At 52.3% G+C, this 18,922-nt stretch overlaps 1 protein-coding gene across 4 annotated transcripts in view; it reads right to left on the bottom strand.

Moving 5' to 3' along the window:
* The window catches only part of Sez6 (seizure related 6 homolog), a 48,084-nt gene that overhangs the window by 7,519 nt on the left and 21,643 nt on the right, over positions 1-18,922 (bottom strand). For all 4 annotated transcript variants that reach the window (XM_021212537.2, XM_029546249.1, XM_021212539.2 and 1 more), the window contains exons 2-5: positions 17,568-18,227; positions 16,690-16,823; positions 8,608-8,803; positions 3,142-3,327 (exon numbers count right to left, since the gene is read on the bottom strand). In XM_021212537.2, coding sequence (XP_021068196.1) covers positions 3,142-3,327; positions 8,608-8,803; positions 16,690-16,823; positions 17,568-18,227 — 1,176 coding nt within the window. The remainder of the gene's footprint in view (positions 1-3,141; positions 3,328-8,607; positions 8,804-16,689; positions 16,824-17,567; positions 18,228-18,922) is intronic.

Genomic DNA, 18,922 nt, shown 5'->3' with positions numbered 1-18,922 from the left:
CTTTGTAGACCGGGCTGGCCTCGAACTCAGAAATCTGCCTGCCTCTGCCTCCCAAGTGCTGGGATTAAAGGCGTGCGCCACCACGCCCGGCTTCTTCGTCTTTTTTCTTTTCTTTTTCCTTCCTTTTCTTTTTTGTTTTGTTTTGTTTCTTGTTTTTGAGCTGTCCTTGCTATGTGGTCCTGACCTGGAACTTGCTGTATAGACCAGGCTAGTCTCAAAGTCAAAGATCCACCTGCTTCTGCCACCCAAGTGCTGGATTTAAATGTATGTGCCACCACACCTGGCCTTTCGTTTGTTTCTGAAATGGTCTTCCTGTGTAGCCCTGGCTAGCTTGGAACTTGCAGTCCTCTTGCCAGCTCCTGGAGTGCTGAGACGGCAAACATGTCGCCATGCCTTGCTTCTTCTGTAAAACTAGCTTTCTGGCTTGCCTAGCATGATAACAGACCTCGGATTTGAACCCCCAGAACACAAAGCAGGAAGTCAGTTATCTGTTTGGGTCTCTCCTTGGGACAGAGGCTTGTCTTTCAGGGCAGGCTTAGAGTTGGTTCTCGTTGTTTGATGACCAAAACGAATAAGCAGGACCCATCAGGGATGATTCTCGCTTTGGCAGACCGCTGGCAGCTGACCACAGGTCCCTCAGACACCTTCTGCAGTAGCCCTCTATATATCACTACACGGCCCTTCCTTGACTGACTGCTAAGGAATGCTCAACACTGACCCCTCTGGCCTGGTCCTGCTTTTTCTTCCCCAAGAAAGGTGGAGCTGCTTGTCTGGGCCCAACCTCGAGGGTTTCAGGAATGGAAGGGACCTGAAGCAGGAAGCCGGGTTCCAGGCAGCTCTTGTTATTCTCAGACGCACACAGTTCTGCTCTTGGAGACCCGACTACCATTGCCCACACAGAACACCGTTGCCCCCAAAGGCTCCAGATGACAACAGAGTAGAATCTGGATCATGGGGTCCAGGATGAGCCTTGTCTCTCATTCTCCGTGGAGGAGCAAGGTAACTTTCAACTTGGTCTCAGCATAGAGCTAGCCTTCAGATAGTACCCCGTGCCATCTTTGACTTGGAATCACCCAGTGGTTCTCTATTGCCCTTGAGATGGAGTCCAAGCCCATTGTGACCTGAATTCTTTCTATATCTTCCTTTGCTGAAGCCTTCAGGCATACTCACTGTATCATGCTGTTTCTGCCCCCACACAGACTCCACCAAACTGCCCTGATCTAACGCTTCTGGAAGTGCTCCCGTCCATGTCTGTGGGAAGCCACCCAGGTCTCCTCAGTGTGGAACTGAGCTCTCTGGCCCATATGCCTGCCACACTGAGGCCACCCCACGCCAGTGTTGGCTACACTAAGCCACTTTCCGGCCTCCCCACTCGATGGTGCTCCTTTGAGGCAAGAGGGCATGCCTATCTAAGCTCACTGACCAGCACTAGGAAAAATAGAAAAGGAAAGAAGGCTCAAAAGCCAACGTCTCTTCTCTTCCAAAAGGACAAGAAGCCAAAGTTGTCTGTCATGTGGCAAACCTGACACTTCCTCCACAAGCCTTCTGGGTTTGTAGCCATCTTGGATCTTTTAATCTCTAGGAACCAGGACTCGGGTCCCTGTTCACTCATCCTGCTTCTCTCATCTGTCCCCTCCTCTCTATTCCCAAAGTCACTGCCCCAGATCAAAGCTTCTATCCAGGATGGCCTCTCAGCCTCCAGACAACCACTGCTGGCTCCCCTGAGGAGCAGTTCTGACCTCCTCCCTTCCCTCCTCAAAAACCTCAACATCTGTGCACCTCGTGTCTTGGCCTGACACTGCAGGTCCTTCCTACTGTCTGCTCCACCTGACTGTCCCCGATGCCTTAAACACCCTCTCCTTCCTGTCCCTCTATCGTTGCTTAGCTTGTTCCCTGAATGAAAAGATCAAACCTTCAGCACTACCTTCTTAAGGGAGCTGTCTCAATACGAACTGGGAGAGGGACGGCAGCTTTTTCCCCAGGTCACTTCGACCTCCACCCTTTGGCAAGGTCCGTCTGTGGAGCTTAGGCTGGCCTAGAACTCAGACCTTCGTGCCTCAGTCTCTCAGGGGCTGGGATTGCGTTGTGACCACCAGGTCAGCCACTTTATGACTGTTCCTTGGCACTTTTTACTCCCCGTTTTAGAATTAATGACCTATACTCTAGTTAATTCTTTTAAAAGTTACATGTAGGGCTGGGGAGATCGCCCAGTGGTTAAGAGCACTGACTGCTCTTCCAGAGGTCCCGAGTTCAATTCCCAGCAACCACATGGTGGCTCACAACCATCTGCAATGGGATCTGATGCCCTCTTCTAAAAGCAGCAGCAGTGTACTCGTATGCATACAATAAATAATTCTTTTTTAAAAAAAGTTACATGTATATGAGTGTGTACTTTTACATGCAAGTGAGTGCAATGCTTATGGAGGCCAGAAGGGGACGTTGGACCCTCGAACTGGAGTTCAGCAATTGAGCACCACTGGAGTGTGTGTTGGGAATAGATTTCAGGTCCTCTTCAAGAGCAGCGTGTGCTTTTAGCCACGGAACCGTCTCTCCAGCATCTCTACGCTCCTTCTTTCCCCCTTCCCTGAAACTGTGGGGTTCTCAGGGCATAAGCCAGGTTTGACTCCTTCTTACCTTCTATGAACTTTGTGGTCAAGTGGCCCAGAAACCCTCACTGCTGGGCCCAGACAAGCAGCTCAGCCTTTCTTGGGGAAGAAAAGGCAGGACCAGGCCAGAGGGGTCAGTGTTGAGCATTCCTTAGCAGTCAGTCAAGGAAGGGCTGTGTAGTAATGTCTGGAGAGCTACTGGAGAAGGTGTCTGAGGGCCCTGTGGATAAGCGTTCTGCCAAGGCAAGAATCATCCCTGATTGGTCCTGCTTTCTTGCCACATTCATGCATTCGTGTTACCCATGCAACGTTGAAAACCAACTCTGAACTCGACCTGTGATGCTCACATACAATGGCCAGGTAATAAACGTAGGTTGGCTCAGTACCGAGATGCGCGACCATCTTCTGTCTTTCTTACAGAAAACAATTGAAGTTCCAGACAGCAATGGAGATCAGAGAATGACCCCCCCACACCCCCACACCCCACTTTGCTCCTCTGCTTGACATTGAGCCTTCCTTGTGGGGACCCACTCACCAATGCAGACAGGCTCTTGGGAATCCCAAAAGGGCTGGGTGGCATTGAGACAGGTGAGGAACCTGGCACCCTTGAGCTGGTAGCCAGTGGCGCAGTGGAAGCGGGCGCTGCCTCCTGGGTGGAGGCTGGTGACAGTCACACCTCCATAGGCTGGACGTCGGGGAAAGTGGCAGCTCAGGAGATAGGCTGTGAAGAGAGAATGGGTGACAGTAAAGAAGGGAAGGGGGAGGGGAGTGAGAGGGAGAGGGAGGAGGGGAAGAGGAGGAGGGGGAGGGGAGAGGAGGAGGGGGAGAGGAGGAGGGGGAGAGGAGGAGGGTGCCTGCACAGCCCACTCCAGGTGCCTTTGGGCCCAGAGGAAGCATTGGAAGACCCACAGAAGCATCTCATTTGTTCCCTTGTAGGGAAGTGGGGGTCGGTGATCAGAACAGCAGAGAACTGGAGACTGAGGTTCCTACCCAAGCCCAGTAACACTTTAGCTTTCTCTTAGTGTTTTCTTACCCACCTCCCCCACCCAACTCCTGAGTGCTGCCACTGACTCTGTAGCTCTGGCTGTCCTGGAACTCAGATCTGCAGATCAAGCTACTCAGAGCTCAGATCCACCTGCCTCTTCCTCCCATGTGCTGGAATTAAGAGCGCACTACACAAGCTCTTAATTCCACTTAAGTGAGGCTGGAAATGCTTGTCAGGAATGGTTGGTGAACCTGAAGTCTCTGGGGTTGAGACCAGAGGGTCCTGAGTTCAAGGTCAGCCTGGGCTACGTATGTAGTTTGACCATGTCTCAAAAACAACCAAATAGCTAAACCGAAATCATACAGAAGTTGCCAGACCTCTTTTTGACTTTACTAGAAACACGATCAGTAGATCAGCAAATGACTATTTTTTTAAAGAATTATTTATTTTATGTATATGAGTAGGACACACGAGAAGAGGGTATTGGGTCCCATTACAGATAGTTGTGAGCCACCATGTGGTTTCTGGGAATTGAACTCATGACCTCTGGAAGGTCAGTCAGTGCTCTTAACCACTGAGACCTCTCTCCAGCCCAGCAAATTACTTTGGGACTGTGGGAGGGGTGTGAGAAAGTCACACTCACTTTCTTAAGTAATTGGAGGTGGGATTGGCCACGCTGGTTGCTTTGCGAGTTGTCATACCACTTATGACCACACAGGGACAGCAAATCCCATAAAATTGCCTGGTAAACCCCAACCCTTAGGCTAAAGCCCAGAAATAGCTTATAAAGAGGGAGTCCGACTTGGGTCTAAGAGGTAGGTAGAATGCCTGGAGCAGACAAGGAGAAAACTAAAAAAGAAGGCTTGACTGTGCCCTATGCCTTTATATGAACAGAAAAAGGGGCTGCCTTTGGGCAGATGAGCTACCAAAGCTTGAGTTGACTGCGACTCAGTTTTGAGGCCTTCCCCATCTGTCATATTCTTAGTTGCTATGTGAAAACGAGAGTTTTGAGGGTTTGACCAATAAAAGGCTAGTTGTGACTGACCAGTGGAGTGGGCAGTGCTTAGGAGATGGGTCTTGGGGTCAGACTCCCTGGGTTTAAATGCAGGCTCTGCTCGCAACTTCCTACGCTGCCACCTTGGGCAAGTTACTTCTTTACTCCGTGCCTGGATGGTTTCTTTGTTTAACCGGTGGTTTAGAGCACTGCCTGCAGTGTTGGGGGAGGTTTAGGAAGCGGCCATATGTGCAGTGCCTGCATAAAGCACACACCTACCTCTGCCCCGTTTCCCCCAAAGCTGGTTGTTAATGTTTGCCGTCGCGAGTAGGAACAGCTTCTTACATTTGCTGTGCTTCCTAGTTCTTTTTTTTTTTGTTGTTTTGTTTTGTTTTGTTTTGTTTTGTTTTTCGAGACAGGGTGTCTCTGTGTAGCCCTGGCTGTCCTGGAACTCACTCTGTAGACCAAGCTGGCCTCGAACTCAGAAATTCACCTGCCTCTGCCTCCCAAGTGCTGGGATTAAAAGCGTGAGCCACCACACCCAGCCGCTTTCTAGTTCTTAAAGAGCTCCTTCTTGCCTAGTACCCATCATACATGTGGAAGAAAGAAGGTAGGGTAGGGGCTATTGACCCATTTTAAGATAAAGAACGGTGAGGCTGGGAGAGACTGAGGGTCGGAGAGCCTCTGTACCCTGCCTTACTGTAGAACTGTGGTAGGATGGGGATTGGAGCTCCTGCTTCTCGAGGTCTTCGGCTTCCTACCTGGTCCCAGTTCATATGGGATCCGGGCCTGTGGAGTCAGAGAAACCTGAGAGTGACAGACCAGGCTGGCCTTGGAGCAGGTCCAGCAAGTCACTCATTCTTCCTCCTCAGCTAGCATAGGGAGGACTGCGCCCAGCCTGGGGATGAGGAGCTGTCTCCCTGGGTGTCAGACTCAGCACCTGCGCACTCATCTTCCCCTGTGAGCCCCAGCACAACCTGAGGGAGTGGGCTGGAATCATGTGAAAGCAGGGGGCTGGTAGCATCGAGAGGCACCCCCAGACTCCATCGTGGGTAAGTGCCACTTCCCAAGATGAGCTTCCTCCTATTGCCATGACAACCAACCGTACCCAGGGAGTCTGCACCACCACAGTCTGTTGAGTTATTTTCTTGCTGGCGGCTGTTTCTGGAGCCAACTCCAGTGCCAGGCATGCTTGGATGGAGGAGGGAGGGGCCTCTCCCGCACTCTGACTCTCCACCGGACTGGGACGTGGCCAGAGGAATCTATCCGGCCACAGGCCTGTGTGGAAGCTCGCGATTGTGCCCTCCTTCATCCACTTGGACAGTGCCTGCCTGCACAGGCCTGCGTTCCCAGGCCCTCCCTCCCTCTTCTGGCACCCTCTTTCTCCAGCCCACGAGAAATGCCCGTGAGCACACGCTCCTCCTGTTCCCATCTCTGGGATCAGGGCTAATTACAGTCTATAATTAGGGGAATTACACTCATTAAGGAAAGAGCTGATCATTGACAAAAACTGGGCAGAGGAGGGAGGGCCGCTGGGACAAAGAGCGGGAGTGGGCCAGCTCCCCTAGGCTCTCCTAGGGCTCTGCTCCCCCTGCTAGGCCTCGGGCCCTGTTGCATTCTCCCACTTTTGTCTGGCAGCACAAAGAGGGGACCGGAGTTTTGTACAAAGGAATTTGCAGCAAGAGAAAAGGTTACTGTGGCATGAAATTATGCCTGCTGCTGAAGAGGATTGATGAGCCATTAGGGAGGCTGGAGGGGCCGCCCAGATGGTCATCCCTGCCTGGGTGGGGACCTACCACCGCTGAGGGCCTGGACAACCTCTGCCCAGCATTAAGATCCCTGCTGTCACACCAGGCTGCTCCCCCCAGTTTGGGTGGCAAAGCCTTGACAAGGTGAAGAGACAGGGTCAGAGCATTCCTAGCTCCAGGGTGGCTGTTTCCCCCACCCCATCAGCTCTTCCCCCCCTACAGGGCTGCAGAAGTGGTCCATGCCAGCGCAAGACAATGTCTTGATTGTTCTTACCAATTATCCCCCTGTTAGCTCGCTCTCTAGGTTGGGGGGGGGGGTCTGAATTAAAGTTAACCTGTGCAGAGGATGGAACCGACTTCCAGCCCAGGGAAGGGGGTGGGCAAGAAGGAACCCTATGGGAAAGCTGCAGCTTTGCCTTGCTCCCACGTGCATCCTGCAAGCTGTGTAATGCTGGTTTCCTTCGTGGAGGGCACGATAAGCACTTTTTTGTTTTACTCAAAAGGTAACTAACTTTGGAGTATAGATGGTTTAGCCTTTGCTAGGAAAGGGAGGGTGTGGCAGCGAAGGCAGAGAGGGGCAGAGAAGGAGGAGTGGTAGCTCAGGCCTGTCATCCTTACAGCCAGGAGGCCGAGGCCACAGCACCGGGGTGAGTTTGAGGTCAGCCTGAGCTATGGTGTAAGATAAGGGCTGTGAGATGGCTCCTCGTCGGCGGTGAAGGTGTCTACTGCCAAGGCTGAGGACCCGAGATCAACCCCTGAACCTACATGGTAAAAAAAGAAAACACTTCGTGCCAAGTTGTCCTGGGCCATCGTGTATGTGTGTGTGTGTGTGTGTGTGTGTGTGTGTGTGTGTGTCTGTGTGTGTCTGTGTGTCTATGTATTTGTGTGGAGAGTATGCCTTTAAAGTATGTGCTAAAGACTACAAATAATATGTGCAGACAATTCTTTCTGAATTGTGGCGTGTAGACATCCTGTCTTCTGTTTTAAGATTTATTTATTTTATGTATAATTATAACTGTCTTCAAACACACCAGAAGAGGGTGTCGGATCCCATTACAGATGGTTATGATCCACCATGTGGTTGCTGGGAATTGAACTCAGGACCCCTGGAAGAGCAGTCAGTGCTCTTAACCGCTGTGCCATCTCTCCAGCCCAACATCCTGTCTTATTTTTGTACTTTTCTGTAGTTTTAAATGCTTTCAAAATGTATAAGATTTGTGGTGAAGGTGGATACTTGACTCTGTATTTGTAGAAATATTACAGTAGATTAATTACCAGTCAAATATTTTTAAATGCTTGCTTTTTTTTTTTTTGAGACAGAGTCTCACTGCATAGACCTGGCTGGCTTGGAACTCACTGTGTAGACCAGGCTGGCCTTAAAGACATACAGATCTGCCTCCCTCAGCCTCTGTGTGCCACTGTGCCCAGCATAAATGAATAAATAAACATTTTACAGAAAATATTTCTAAAATTTTACCAGTAATGAATGCATTGGTCTTGATTCTCAATATAACATGAAATTATCTCAGATATTAAAATTAAAAAGGGGGGCTGGTGAGATGGCTCAGCAGGTAAGAGCGCCTGACCGCTCTTCCAAAGGTGCAGAGTTCAAATCCCAGCAACCACATGGTGGCTCACAACCATCCTTAACAAGATCTGACGCCCTCTTCTGGGGTGTCTGAAGACAGCTACAGTGTACTTACATATAATAAATAAATAAATAAATCTTTTTAAAAAATTAAAAAGGAGGGCCAGAGAGACAACCAGATGTAAAGGCACCTGCCAGCAAGCCCGATGGCCTGAGTTTGTCCCCTGAGACCCATAGGGTGGAAGGAGCGCTCCGGTTCCCACAAGTTGCCCTCACACAAAACAAATAAGTGCGCTAAATCTATAAAATTTTAAAAATTAAAACTTAATTTTTTTAGTACTAGTGTACTAAAAAAAAAAATCAATAAAAGGAAAAAAAATAATCAGAGAAGCCAAGTGACCTGTTCAAAGTCAAGACCTGTTCAGGTAGCAAGAAGCCCACCTCCTCAGAGTGGTGGCCCATTTTATCATGCCCTGCCCCTTTCCTGAGGCATCTCCAGTTGCCATGCGGAGCATGGGCTGGATCCCAGGTAGGGGAGGAAAGCCAGTCTGCTTCGCTAAAGACCTCCAGATGGTCATTGTCAAGCCCCTCCAGCTCCTCGCTGACCCAGGCTGTGAGGACATCAAAATCCACCCAGGAGAGCAGCCAGTCATGGCTGGCTCCTCTCTCAGTTGCTCAGGCCTTACCTTGGTAGTGGAAATGGAAAGTGCCAGACCCAGCAGGTAGTGGGAGGCTCTGGAACCTCAGGGCTGCTTGGTGGGTGGGGCTGCGGATGACTTGTCCCCTCAGCAGGAAAGACTGGTTAGCCAAGGGCAGTGGATCAGGACCCCCCAGGCCCTCCACAGTGATGGTCTCCCCTTCCTGAAGGCTAATGTTCTCCACCTGCAAGCGGATGGGAGAGAACAGAGTGGTGCTATCAGGACTTCCGGTACCCGAGTCCTGCTGGCCCGTGACTCCAGCCGTGTCACACACTAGCCTCTAGTGTACTACAGTCCCCATACTAGGCACTTCACACAGGAAGAGCCCATCTTGACTCCTCGGAAGTATGACATGGGGCCCAACGGTCAGAGAATATTAAGCATGTTACCCTAGTTCACACGGAGATTATGAGCAGAACTCCCTACCGGCTTTCTATGGTTGCCTTCTCTGGGTTCTGTTTGTAGATTTGATGGTACCCGTGTGGGCCTAAATACCAGACCCATGAACCCAGCTTCCCCTGGACAGCCCTGATATATGATACACATCCCTCTCTCCCAGCCTGCCTCACTGTGAACTACGTCTTCCCCCAGCCAGCAGATCCCCGGAACTGCTGACAATAATCTCACTCACTACCTGGGCACCCACGCCTTGCCTCTCCCCTCATGCCTTGCATCTACTCAGTCATCTGGACTGCAGATCTGTTCGGTCGCCTTCTTTGCGGCTGCCGCTTCCTTTCTCCTCACGATTATTGCTCACCTGGATCACCCAAGCGACCTCCTCGCTCCTCGACAGCCTCCCCGCCCGGAGGCCTTAACCCACTCCTCCCTTCCCATCAATATTTTCTGAACTGAAGTCATCAATAGTCTCAGTCCCCGCCGCACATCACAGGGATTCTTGTTTAAATCACCCAGTATTTCTCCAGTGAGTCTGTAGCCTGTGGTTCTATTCCAGACTCTCTGGCTGGCTCTGCAGGTCCTGACAAACAAGGTCCCTGCCGGCCCATCAGCTTGGCCTTGTCTCCTGTCATCATCAGTGCTCTGGTCACATCTGGCTGTCAGAGGCCCCTTTGCTACCACCCTGTTCCTGAGATTCTTAGTCCCTGAGCACGCTTCCCTTCAAAGGTCAGACAACAACAGATTCTGACCACAGAGGCGATGCTATGGGTTGACAGAGCACCAGGTTGAGAGCCTAGAAACAGGAGCTCATCTCCACCCTGTGTTCCTAGGCAAGTAGAGGATGAATAGAATCTCATTATGTGGCCCAGGGTAGTAGTCTCAAATTTGTGACTCTCCTGCCTCAGCCTCTTGAGTGCTGGGATTACAGTATGCGCCACCATGCCTGGCAGAGCTTTGCTGCTCAAAATGTAGCCTCTACACCGGCAGCATCTACATCATATAGGGGTTTCTGGGGGGAAACCAGAACCAGGGTTGGAACGTAGCTCAGTTGGTAGGGTGCTTGCTTAGCACACAAGCAGCTACATAATCGGTGGTGTATGCTCATAATCCCAGCACATGGGAGGTAAATACAAGTGTTCACAAGTTGCTAAGGAACCAAGGTCATCATCCTTGGTTTAAGCTTACCATCCCCCCTCCCCCACTCTGGCTCCCACACTACACACACACTTACACACAAGAAGAGAGAAAAGAAAGGGGGTGACCCTTAGACCCCAACTGAGACCCACGAACTCCTTCTCTGAAGTTTAGAGACACTTGTGCAATGGAGATGAATCTCCGAGCTCTAAAGTCTGTAGCTCCTTGCGCTAAGACTACGCATTCAAGAGTTAAGCATCTGCTCTGGGTTAAGCAGTGCCCAGTGAGTCACCAAACCCTTCCCCTGTTTTATCCTTCAGGCATCCCAGCTGGCTTCTCCTGCCCCCTCCCCCACCTCGTGATCACTGTTTCTAAGAGTGGCCTCTGTGCACATCCTAACCTTCCTACCCCCCACTCATTCTGCCCCAAGTCAGGCCTCTTCTCTCTCCCATTCAAACCTCCTCAGTGGCTTCAGGTTGCTCAGAGGACAAGGTTCAGACTCCCCACTCAACCAGTTCCAGTGGCTCCCCCAGCCTCAGTTCCCTGTCGTGCAGCCACAAAATGAGGCAGTCCCCTCATTCCTGCCCCTCTGGATAGCAGCACAAGAATTACTGCCCCACCCCATTTCCTACCTCCGTCTCTCACACAAAACCATCAGTTCTTTCCTCCCCAGGCTTCTCATCAGACTATCTTCTCCTCATCTACCCACTGAAGCCTTGTATTGTACACTGGGTCAGGATACACTCCATAGGCCGGCCTTAGCACAGAGAAGTGGGATGAAGGTGTGTGGGTCCCCTGAAGGCCCGTCCCTCACAAGAGCTGGCAAACATGGCCTGACCCTAGTCAGGTCCAAGGACACAAGTGCTGCTGGATATAGAGGGCCTCCTCTGGTTGAGGCAGAGGAGAGGGGGGTGGAGGAGGGGCAGCTGCCAGGAGAAGCTCTCATTCCTGCTAGGGAGGAAGAATTGACAGGAGGGAAGGCTCAAAGAGAGACGCTAAGGGCAAAAGCACCCTCTCTGCCAGGAGCTCCCCGCCCAGGCACATTCGGGTGGCGGCTGCCTGACCATCTGCTGGGGACATCCCTCAGGGAATCCCTAGCAGGCGGAGGCTGGATGAGGTCCCTTCAAACTTGGGAGATTGCGTGATGCTAGAGTTGGGAAAACAAGCCTCACACACGTGGAATCTGTAATTATCGAGAGATGCCAGGCAGCATACGATTCTGCCTTAAGTGGTACTGACTGCAAGCAGCGGGGATTCTCAAGGGGAGAGCGAAGGGCTTGGCTGGTCCCAGATCAGCAGGGTGCAGGTGGGTCTCTCAGGGTGCCTTGAAGAAGGGTGGAGGAGGAGGCAGGGGGGTTGAAGTCAGGGAAGCATTTTCTTCTTAGTTTCTTCCAGCTTGACTTCTAACCTGTACCTGATCATGTTCTGCTGGGATCGGAGGGTGGGGGCGGCAGCAACAGAGCATCTTCAATGTGTCAAGGTGGTGAAGTCCTCCCAAATAGAAAGAGGCCCAGAGAGGCTAAGGAACTTTGAAAAGGGCACACAGCTATTAAGAAGCAAAGTCTTGCTTTGCTGGAGGTGCAAGGCAGCTTACCTCCCCTCCCAGTCTCCTGGGGGAACATCACCTGCAGAAATAGACGTCAAGACATCTTTATTGCCAGGCTCCCGGGCCCTAGGTTTAACAGGGAGGTGGATTTTAGCTTGGCCTGCCCTGGCCTTTTCAAGATGTTGGGATTTGAGTTCCCATGAGCCATCCTTTTTCTTGGCAATCTGTAAAGCTTAGGAAATTGAGAGCTGAGATCTCCTGCACCCCGTCTTTGGGCCTAGAAAGGGGGTCTGGCTCCCAGCTTAGCCTGGGGGTGAGAGCTATGGTTTCCCTCCCTGAGCAGTTCTGGGCTAGCTGTGCTGAGCTGGTCCTCTGGGTTTAGAGAACACACTTGCAGGCTTGGTGCAGAAGCTGGGATGTAATCTGTCACTTGTTGGAGAGCCAGGTTGTCAGGGGCCAGACAGGGCTGGGTGTTGGACAAGGGGGGGAGATGAAGTCTTGATGTAATTTGCGGGCATCCGAAGAGTCTGGGAGGCAGATTGAAATGTCAGCTCTGCTCACGAGGGCTGTCTTCCCACACCCCATCCAGTGGCAGGAGGGGCCCTGGGAGCCAGGTAGCGGGAAAGAGAAGCAGAGAGAACTTGGAGGGTTATTCCCATAGGACCCTGGGCTGTCCAGCACTGCCCTGCCTCTGGAAGACCAGGGGGATGCGCAAGTAGAAAACACTGGCCATCCTGAGCAAGGGCTGCTGGTTCTTCCTGGATAGAAGGGAGGGAGGGCTCAGACTGCTTTCTGCCAGCCTCCAGGTCACCTGTCTACGACTGACACACACACACATGCCAGCGCCATGACCCTCCAAAGCGATCAAGAGGATGGTACCTTGCTTTACCTTCATTTGCTCTGGGCATGGCCTGTCTGTCATCCCCCTTATGCTAACTGTCTGACATCTAGCAGAGGCCCCCAGATTGTAGCTACCAGGAAGCAAGACTTGAGGGGCCATTGTCTACCTGAGCTTAGGAGAGAGTGCCCTGAGTCAGATGGAGTCAGTCATGGGGACTGATCTATTTTAACCTTTTAAGGAGGAAGAAGCTGAGGTCCAGAGAAGAACAGGAGCTTAGCCAGTCACTAAGAGCTGGGCTTTGGGAGGCAGAAGCAGACTTTAGTTTCTTAAGGTTCAGTCCTTGTTTATAAGACCGTGTGTGTGTGTGTGTGTGTGTGTGTGTGTGTGTGTGTGTGTCGGGAGGTATAGTCTGTTTTAGGGACAGGATGAAGGACCTACAACTATGGAATCATATTTCCAGCTACTCTCAGTACCTCAGAGCCAGGAAATAAGAAGCTGCCCAGAACTGTCACCCCACCCCATCACACATTACTGATGTACTCATCAGGGCTGGTCCTGACCTGGCTCAGCAGGGTAGGGTGTTCTGCCCATCAGACCGACAGCTGGCCTGAGAGAGCTGTGTGCCAATGGGGCCACCTGGGTTTGAGGGCAGGGGCAGTGGGCAGCTGTGCCCAGGCTCCAGATGGTACAGAGAGCAGCCAAGCCAAGAGGGAGGCTGGCAGCGAGGAGGATCTTAGAATGGCAAATGTAGTGAGAGGCAGCCATCGGGTCCAGAAAGGCCTGGAGTCCTCACAAGAGACGGGCTACCCAGGGAGGGCAGAGGAACCACGTGGGTGTCACAGGGCTCATGTCCTCTGTCCAGGGTTTCTCTGGATCTTTCAGGGAAGAGCCTTCCTCAGTGCCCGATGCTCTGCGGAAGCAAACCAGACTCCTTGGACCATGGAGTGCCTGACCTGGCCTCCTCCTGGCTCAGACCCTCAGAAGACATGGAGAGCGTCAGTAGCATGGAGAAATGGCAGGCACAGAGGGAAACAGGTTATGGAGGCTTATGGTGGCCCAAACTTAAAGAATGAGGCTTTCGGAGATTCTGGTATTCCCAGACTGCACCTTAAACAAGACCAGAATCAGGGGTGGATTAAGAGCCACTGCAGCCTGGAACATGGCTGACCTGCTCAGGCGTGTGATTTGTGGACACAGTACAATCCTCTCCCTGGCTCTTCATACCTCCCTTGCCCGGCTCCAATTCCCACATGCCCTGGTGATCCAGGTGAACCAGAGGTCCACACCGGGGTTACCCGCAGGTGAGTCCCATTCCTGACCCTTGTCCCTGCCTCCTCGTACGTACACTGCCTTCTCAAAACATCCCGGGGGAGCTTCCAGGGGACAAGTCTGTCATATCTTCTCCTTCCAAGACCAGGAGGCAGCTGCTGATCTGTCAGCCCACGGGCTCCAGAACGAGTATGCCCATCTCCAGAAAGCCCTTCCAGGTTGGGAGAGGCACCCAGAGCCGGGAATTCCACAGCTCTTCTGTGCCCCAGTCCCACCTGCGCTGAGCATCCTATGACCACTGCTTATAATTTCCATCCTCTTGGAACAGGGGCATCTGTGTCCTCGGTGCTCAGCACAGAACCTGGTACATGGTGCTCAAATTCTGTTTGTGAAATAAACCTGTTAATCAAAGACCATTAGTTGATGATTAACTGAAGGATCTTGGGCAAATCCCTCTTGGCCAGGCCTCAGTTTCCTCAGCTATGTTATGGGTATATTGGTCTATAGTATCAGTAATTCTATAGATTCCCAAGTGGCCTGTGTGCTATATCCAGGAGAAGTTGGTCTGGGGGAGGCAGCCAGAAATACCCCCCCATCCTTATATCCGTTGTTCCATCTTTTGCTCTTTCCCTACAATAGGTAGAGAACTGGCTGTGGTCCCCCTGTGTCCCTACCCCGACCCCTAACCTCAGATTCTGTCTCAGACCACAGAGTCCTCGAGAACTCTGCTTCTGTGAAGATGAGGACGGTGGGTCAGCGCATGCCATGTTTCCTGATGGCAGTCCAGGGCTATGGCTTTCATCTCAAGGTTGCCTGGTAACCACTTTTGCATTCTAATGTGAAAGTGTGAGAGTGCCAGACCCAGGGCTACCTGAGGGGTGGGCACCCAGGGTGGGGCCTGGATGTCCACTAGGGCCAGAGTAGGGGCAGGCAGAGCCGCCATTACATCTTGTCCCATTATCTTGTACACCCAGGGGTGGAGGTGGGGACCAGGACTGGACCTGGCCTGGTGTAAGATTTTAGTTAGGGTGGCAGAGTTGAGGGATAGGTAAAAACAGTCCGAGTTTGCAGTGGGGCAGCCAGCCTGGCATTGCCCCCCCATCTCTTTCCTCACACCTGCAGCTGGCACCTTCCACCCTGTGAGCCACAGCCGGTGCCACCTCTCATTTGGTGATGATTTTACATTAATTACCTTAATTAAGCAGTGCTGAGTGCTAATGGCTTGAGAGGGGGGTGGTTGTTCCTAATTGCCCTTCCAGTCAGCCTGGAATGAGGGGCCTGGAGCTTGACAGAAGCGGAATAAAGCAGTTGCAGAAGAAAGAGGGGAGGCCAATATGGGCAGGAGAGCCCCTACCTCCCTAGCTGGTTGGGAGACCCGAGCCTGACTGCCCCAGAGAGGCGAGCAGGAGGTGCCCTTCAGGGACACGTGCAGCTGGATGCCTGAGCTGGGATGAGTGGGGATGAGTGGGAAGCAGGCCCAGAGTTGGTGAGCTCGGTGATGCTTTCCAGACTTGTGAGCTCCCCTTCTGGGGCTTCCTGCTTCCCTTAGCGAGGCGAAAGGCTTTGCTTTCCACTCGCAATAGTGTTTAAGGCAGGGGTCAAATGTTTGCGGTTTCCCTCCCACGCCCCTGTGGATCCCTGTTCTCTGAGGCCTTCTAGCATCACACATTGTATTCAGGAAAGTGGACGGCTGGAAGCCAGGAGGGTGGCAAGGGCTAAGATGGTAGGTGATGGTTCAAGACTTCGAGGACAAGCTGAGAATGCCAGGGACACTGACATCACTGCTGGGCCTCAGTTCATCCAGGGGAAGGAAGGGACTGCTGTGTGAACGGATAAAGAAGCTACAGCCCATTCCACCACTAGCAAACTGTTCAAAACCAAGAGGAAGCTGACCATGAGGCAAAGAAGCAGCAGAGCCAGAGCCCCCCTGGGGCAGGGTGGGAGACAGGAGCATTACATTCTTATCTTAGAGAAGTGACTGCTGTGTGGGCAAGGGAGAATGACAGGGAGCGTGTGCCTGGCCTAAGTCAGGAGGGATGAGCGGGTGCCAGAGGGACCACACACACAGTGGTTTCGATGATGGAGGAAGAGAAGCGGGGGAGTATGAGAGGTTTTTTTTGGGGGGGGGCAGTCACAGTGACAGAGTTTGTGGGGGAGCTGGTTGGACCAGGGGACCCCCTGCTGCTCAGGGGAACGATCCACACTGTATCATGGTGACCTTCTTCTGGGTTTCTGACCTGGATACAATGAATGACAAGTAGGTTTGGGGCAACAAAAGGAAAGAGCTAAATTTGTGGAGGCTGAAAAGACCATAGAACATCAGTAAGGATGTTCAGCTCAGGTCTGGGGCTTCCAGCAGCTTCTGAATCCCAAGGGAAGGATAAGCTGCCACAGAGACGAGGGACAGATCTGACCATGGTGTGTCCATGCCAACCTTCCAGTACCTCTGCATCCCGGGACCCAGCACTCACTACAGGAGAGGACGTGCTTAGGGAGGAGTGAAGAGAGGAACAGGTACACATGGCTGAAGTGCCACAGTGTCTTCACAGGTGATTCTGTGTCATTTCCACTCCCACACAGTTTCAGAGGCAGAACCCACATCCGTCCAGTCCTCTGCCCACCCGAGGCTGAACCCCTCCTTAAACTCTCTCCTACTCCATTTATCAAGCCCCGAGGAAGAGGCTGAACATACTTGCTCTTCCCTGAAGCCCTCCCAGCCATCGCTGGTGGTGCACAAGGCAGAATCCAGCTGTGCTTTTTGGTCTATTTTCCAAGCCCTAGGCAACCCACCCCCAACTGGTACCCTAGGCACTTCCACCTCTCACTGTGTAGACCCCTTTCTGAGAAAGGATAATTTTCCTCTTGACGGATTCTGCTCACTCACCTTGATCTCTACTCCATATCCAGGGTAGACAGAGATATAGTAGAAACAGTCCAAGCCAACATCAGAGGGTGAGCTGGGGGCCGTGGGGGAATCCAGAGAGCCCTCTGGGCCCGAGAAATTCCAGCTACAGGGGCCTGGGAGGCAGGAGGAGACATGAGGCTAAGACCAGCTCTGGTGGGTATCTGATGTCGATTCAGCTATAGCTGAAATAAGCTCTCTGCGTGCGCGCGCGCGCGCGCGCGTGTGTGTGTGTGTGTGTGTGTGTGTGTGTGTGTGTGTGTGTGTGTGCATGTTGAAGCTGACCTTTAAGAATGTCTACTTCTTTGTTGAAACAATGGGATCACCTTATGCTGAGTGGCTACCATGCAACCATTGGTTGCATTTCTCACAATGGTTCATTAGGTGTGTGTGTGTGTGTGTGTGTGTGTGTGTGATGAGTGTTTTGCCTGCATGGATGTATGTGCACTACCTTTGTGCCTGGTGCCCACTGTGAACAGAAGAAGGCATTAGATCCACTGGAACTAGAGAAACAGATGGTTGTTAGTGGCCATGCGGGTGCTAGGAACCCAGGCTCCCTGCAAGAGCAGCGAGTATTCGTAACTGCTAAGCTATCTCTCCAGCCCCAGGGTTTCTGATCACTACTTTGTACCTGAGGCTCAGAGAGGCTGACAAAAACCCCGGAGGGCTTGTGTTACAGTTGGAAGAATCAGAACTTGAACTTGGGGTTATCTGATTCCAATCCACACGCTTTAGACAGGGTGACCCTTGGCTGCAAAAGGCCCAGCAGGTCGGTGTTGTGTCAGAAAACAGAGGCATTTAGGGACCGTGGTGTGCCCTCCTCCCTCACTTTCAGCCCTGCCAGCCAGCAGGTAGCTGACCTGGTGGCTGAACTGTGGTGACAGTCGTGGTAATGATGGTGGTGGTGGTCTCTTCGTCATCCCCCGAAGCTGTGGAGGTGGCAATGGTCCCCTCGATACCAAGCCCTGTGGTCTTAGACATGACCTCTGGAACCCAAGGTCGGCCCATGTCTCCGGGACCCTCCTGAGTTGGAGTCCATGCTTGGCTAGGGGGTGTAGTACTGGGTCTGTCCTCTGGGAGCAGTGTGGGCACCGCCATACTCGGCCCTGGAGGAAGGGGAGATGAGATATAAAGCTCAGGGGGTTCGGACTCTAGGTTCCAAGGTTTCTCCCTGGAGTGGGGTTGGGTGGGTGCTGCGGCCACGGCTGGAGTCGGACTGGTAAAGACGGGGCGGTTGTCCTGGTTGGTGAGGCGGGGAAGGGGGCTTGGAGTAAAGTGTGTCGGTGAGTCCGGCTGGAAGGGCAGAGCCGGCCGCGGCGCTTCCTCTCTTTCTAGCCCCTCTTGAAGAAATTCTTCCAGAAGTGGGTGGTGGTTGAGCAGCTTGAGGGTAGGGGCTGTGGTGACGAAGTGGACGCCTCGGTCTGACTGCTCAGGTGTAGGGGCTGCGGTCAGCTCCCCATCCATCTCCCTGATGCCCGTGGCTTGACCTTCCCCCGTGATCGGCACCTCTGAGGAGAGTCCTGAAATAAGAATGAATGATCAGAGGCTCTCCTGCTACGCCACAGTGAACAGCATCCCACCCAGCGCAGGCAGGAGGAGATCCGTCTTGCTTTTGACAGAGAGCCTTGGAGAGCGTGCTCATTGTTGAGAATCATGGCGCTATAAAATTTTAGAGCTGGAAGCAAGGTGACATCACATACTTCAAAGATGGCACATGAGCTATCCTTTCTCCTCCAGCAACCAGGACAGACATTACAAATCGATCATTGCACTATTTCCTGCTGTTTCCAGATTCAGCTTCAGAGTCCTTCTCAACACAGAATTCGAGGAAGTCGCAGCACGACAAATACATATTTGCCATTTCTAATGTACCTCAAATGCCTTATTTTACTAATGAGAAGATGGGTCACAAAAAGCAAGTGCAAAGACTGGGAGTACAGTAACTCAGCTTGGAGAACGCTTGCCTAACAAGCACGAGGTGCTGGGTTCTATTCCGGCTCTGTGTAAACTAAGCACCTGTAACCCCGCTAGCAAGCATGAAGTGCTGGGCTCAGTCCCAGCGCTGTATAGACTAAGAACCGAACCCCACAAGGAAGATCAGAAATTCAAGGTCAGCTTCAACTAAATAGTGAGTTTGAGGCCAGCAACACCAAGGGCCCTGTCTCTAAAGGAAAAGAGCCGGGCGTGGTGGCGCACGCCTTTAATCCCAGCACTC

Source organism: Mus pahari, chromosome 14 (assembly GCF_900095145.1).
Source record: "Mus pahari chromosome 14, PAHARI_EIJ_v1.1, whole genome shotgun sequence".
NCBI classification, from domain to species: domain Eukaryota; kingdom Metazoa; phylum Chordata; class Mammalia; order Rodentia; family Muridae; genus Mus; species Mus pahari.
Note: the sequence above shows the minus strand (reverse complement) of the source record. Positions and strands in the feature narration are given on the sequence as shown.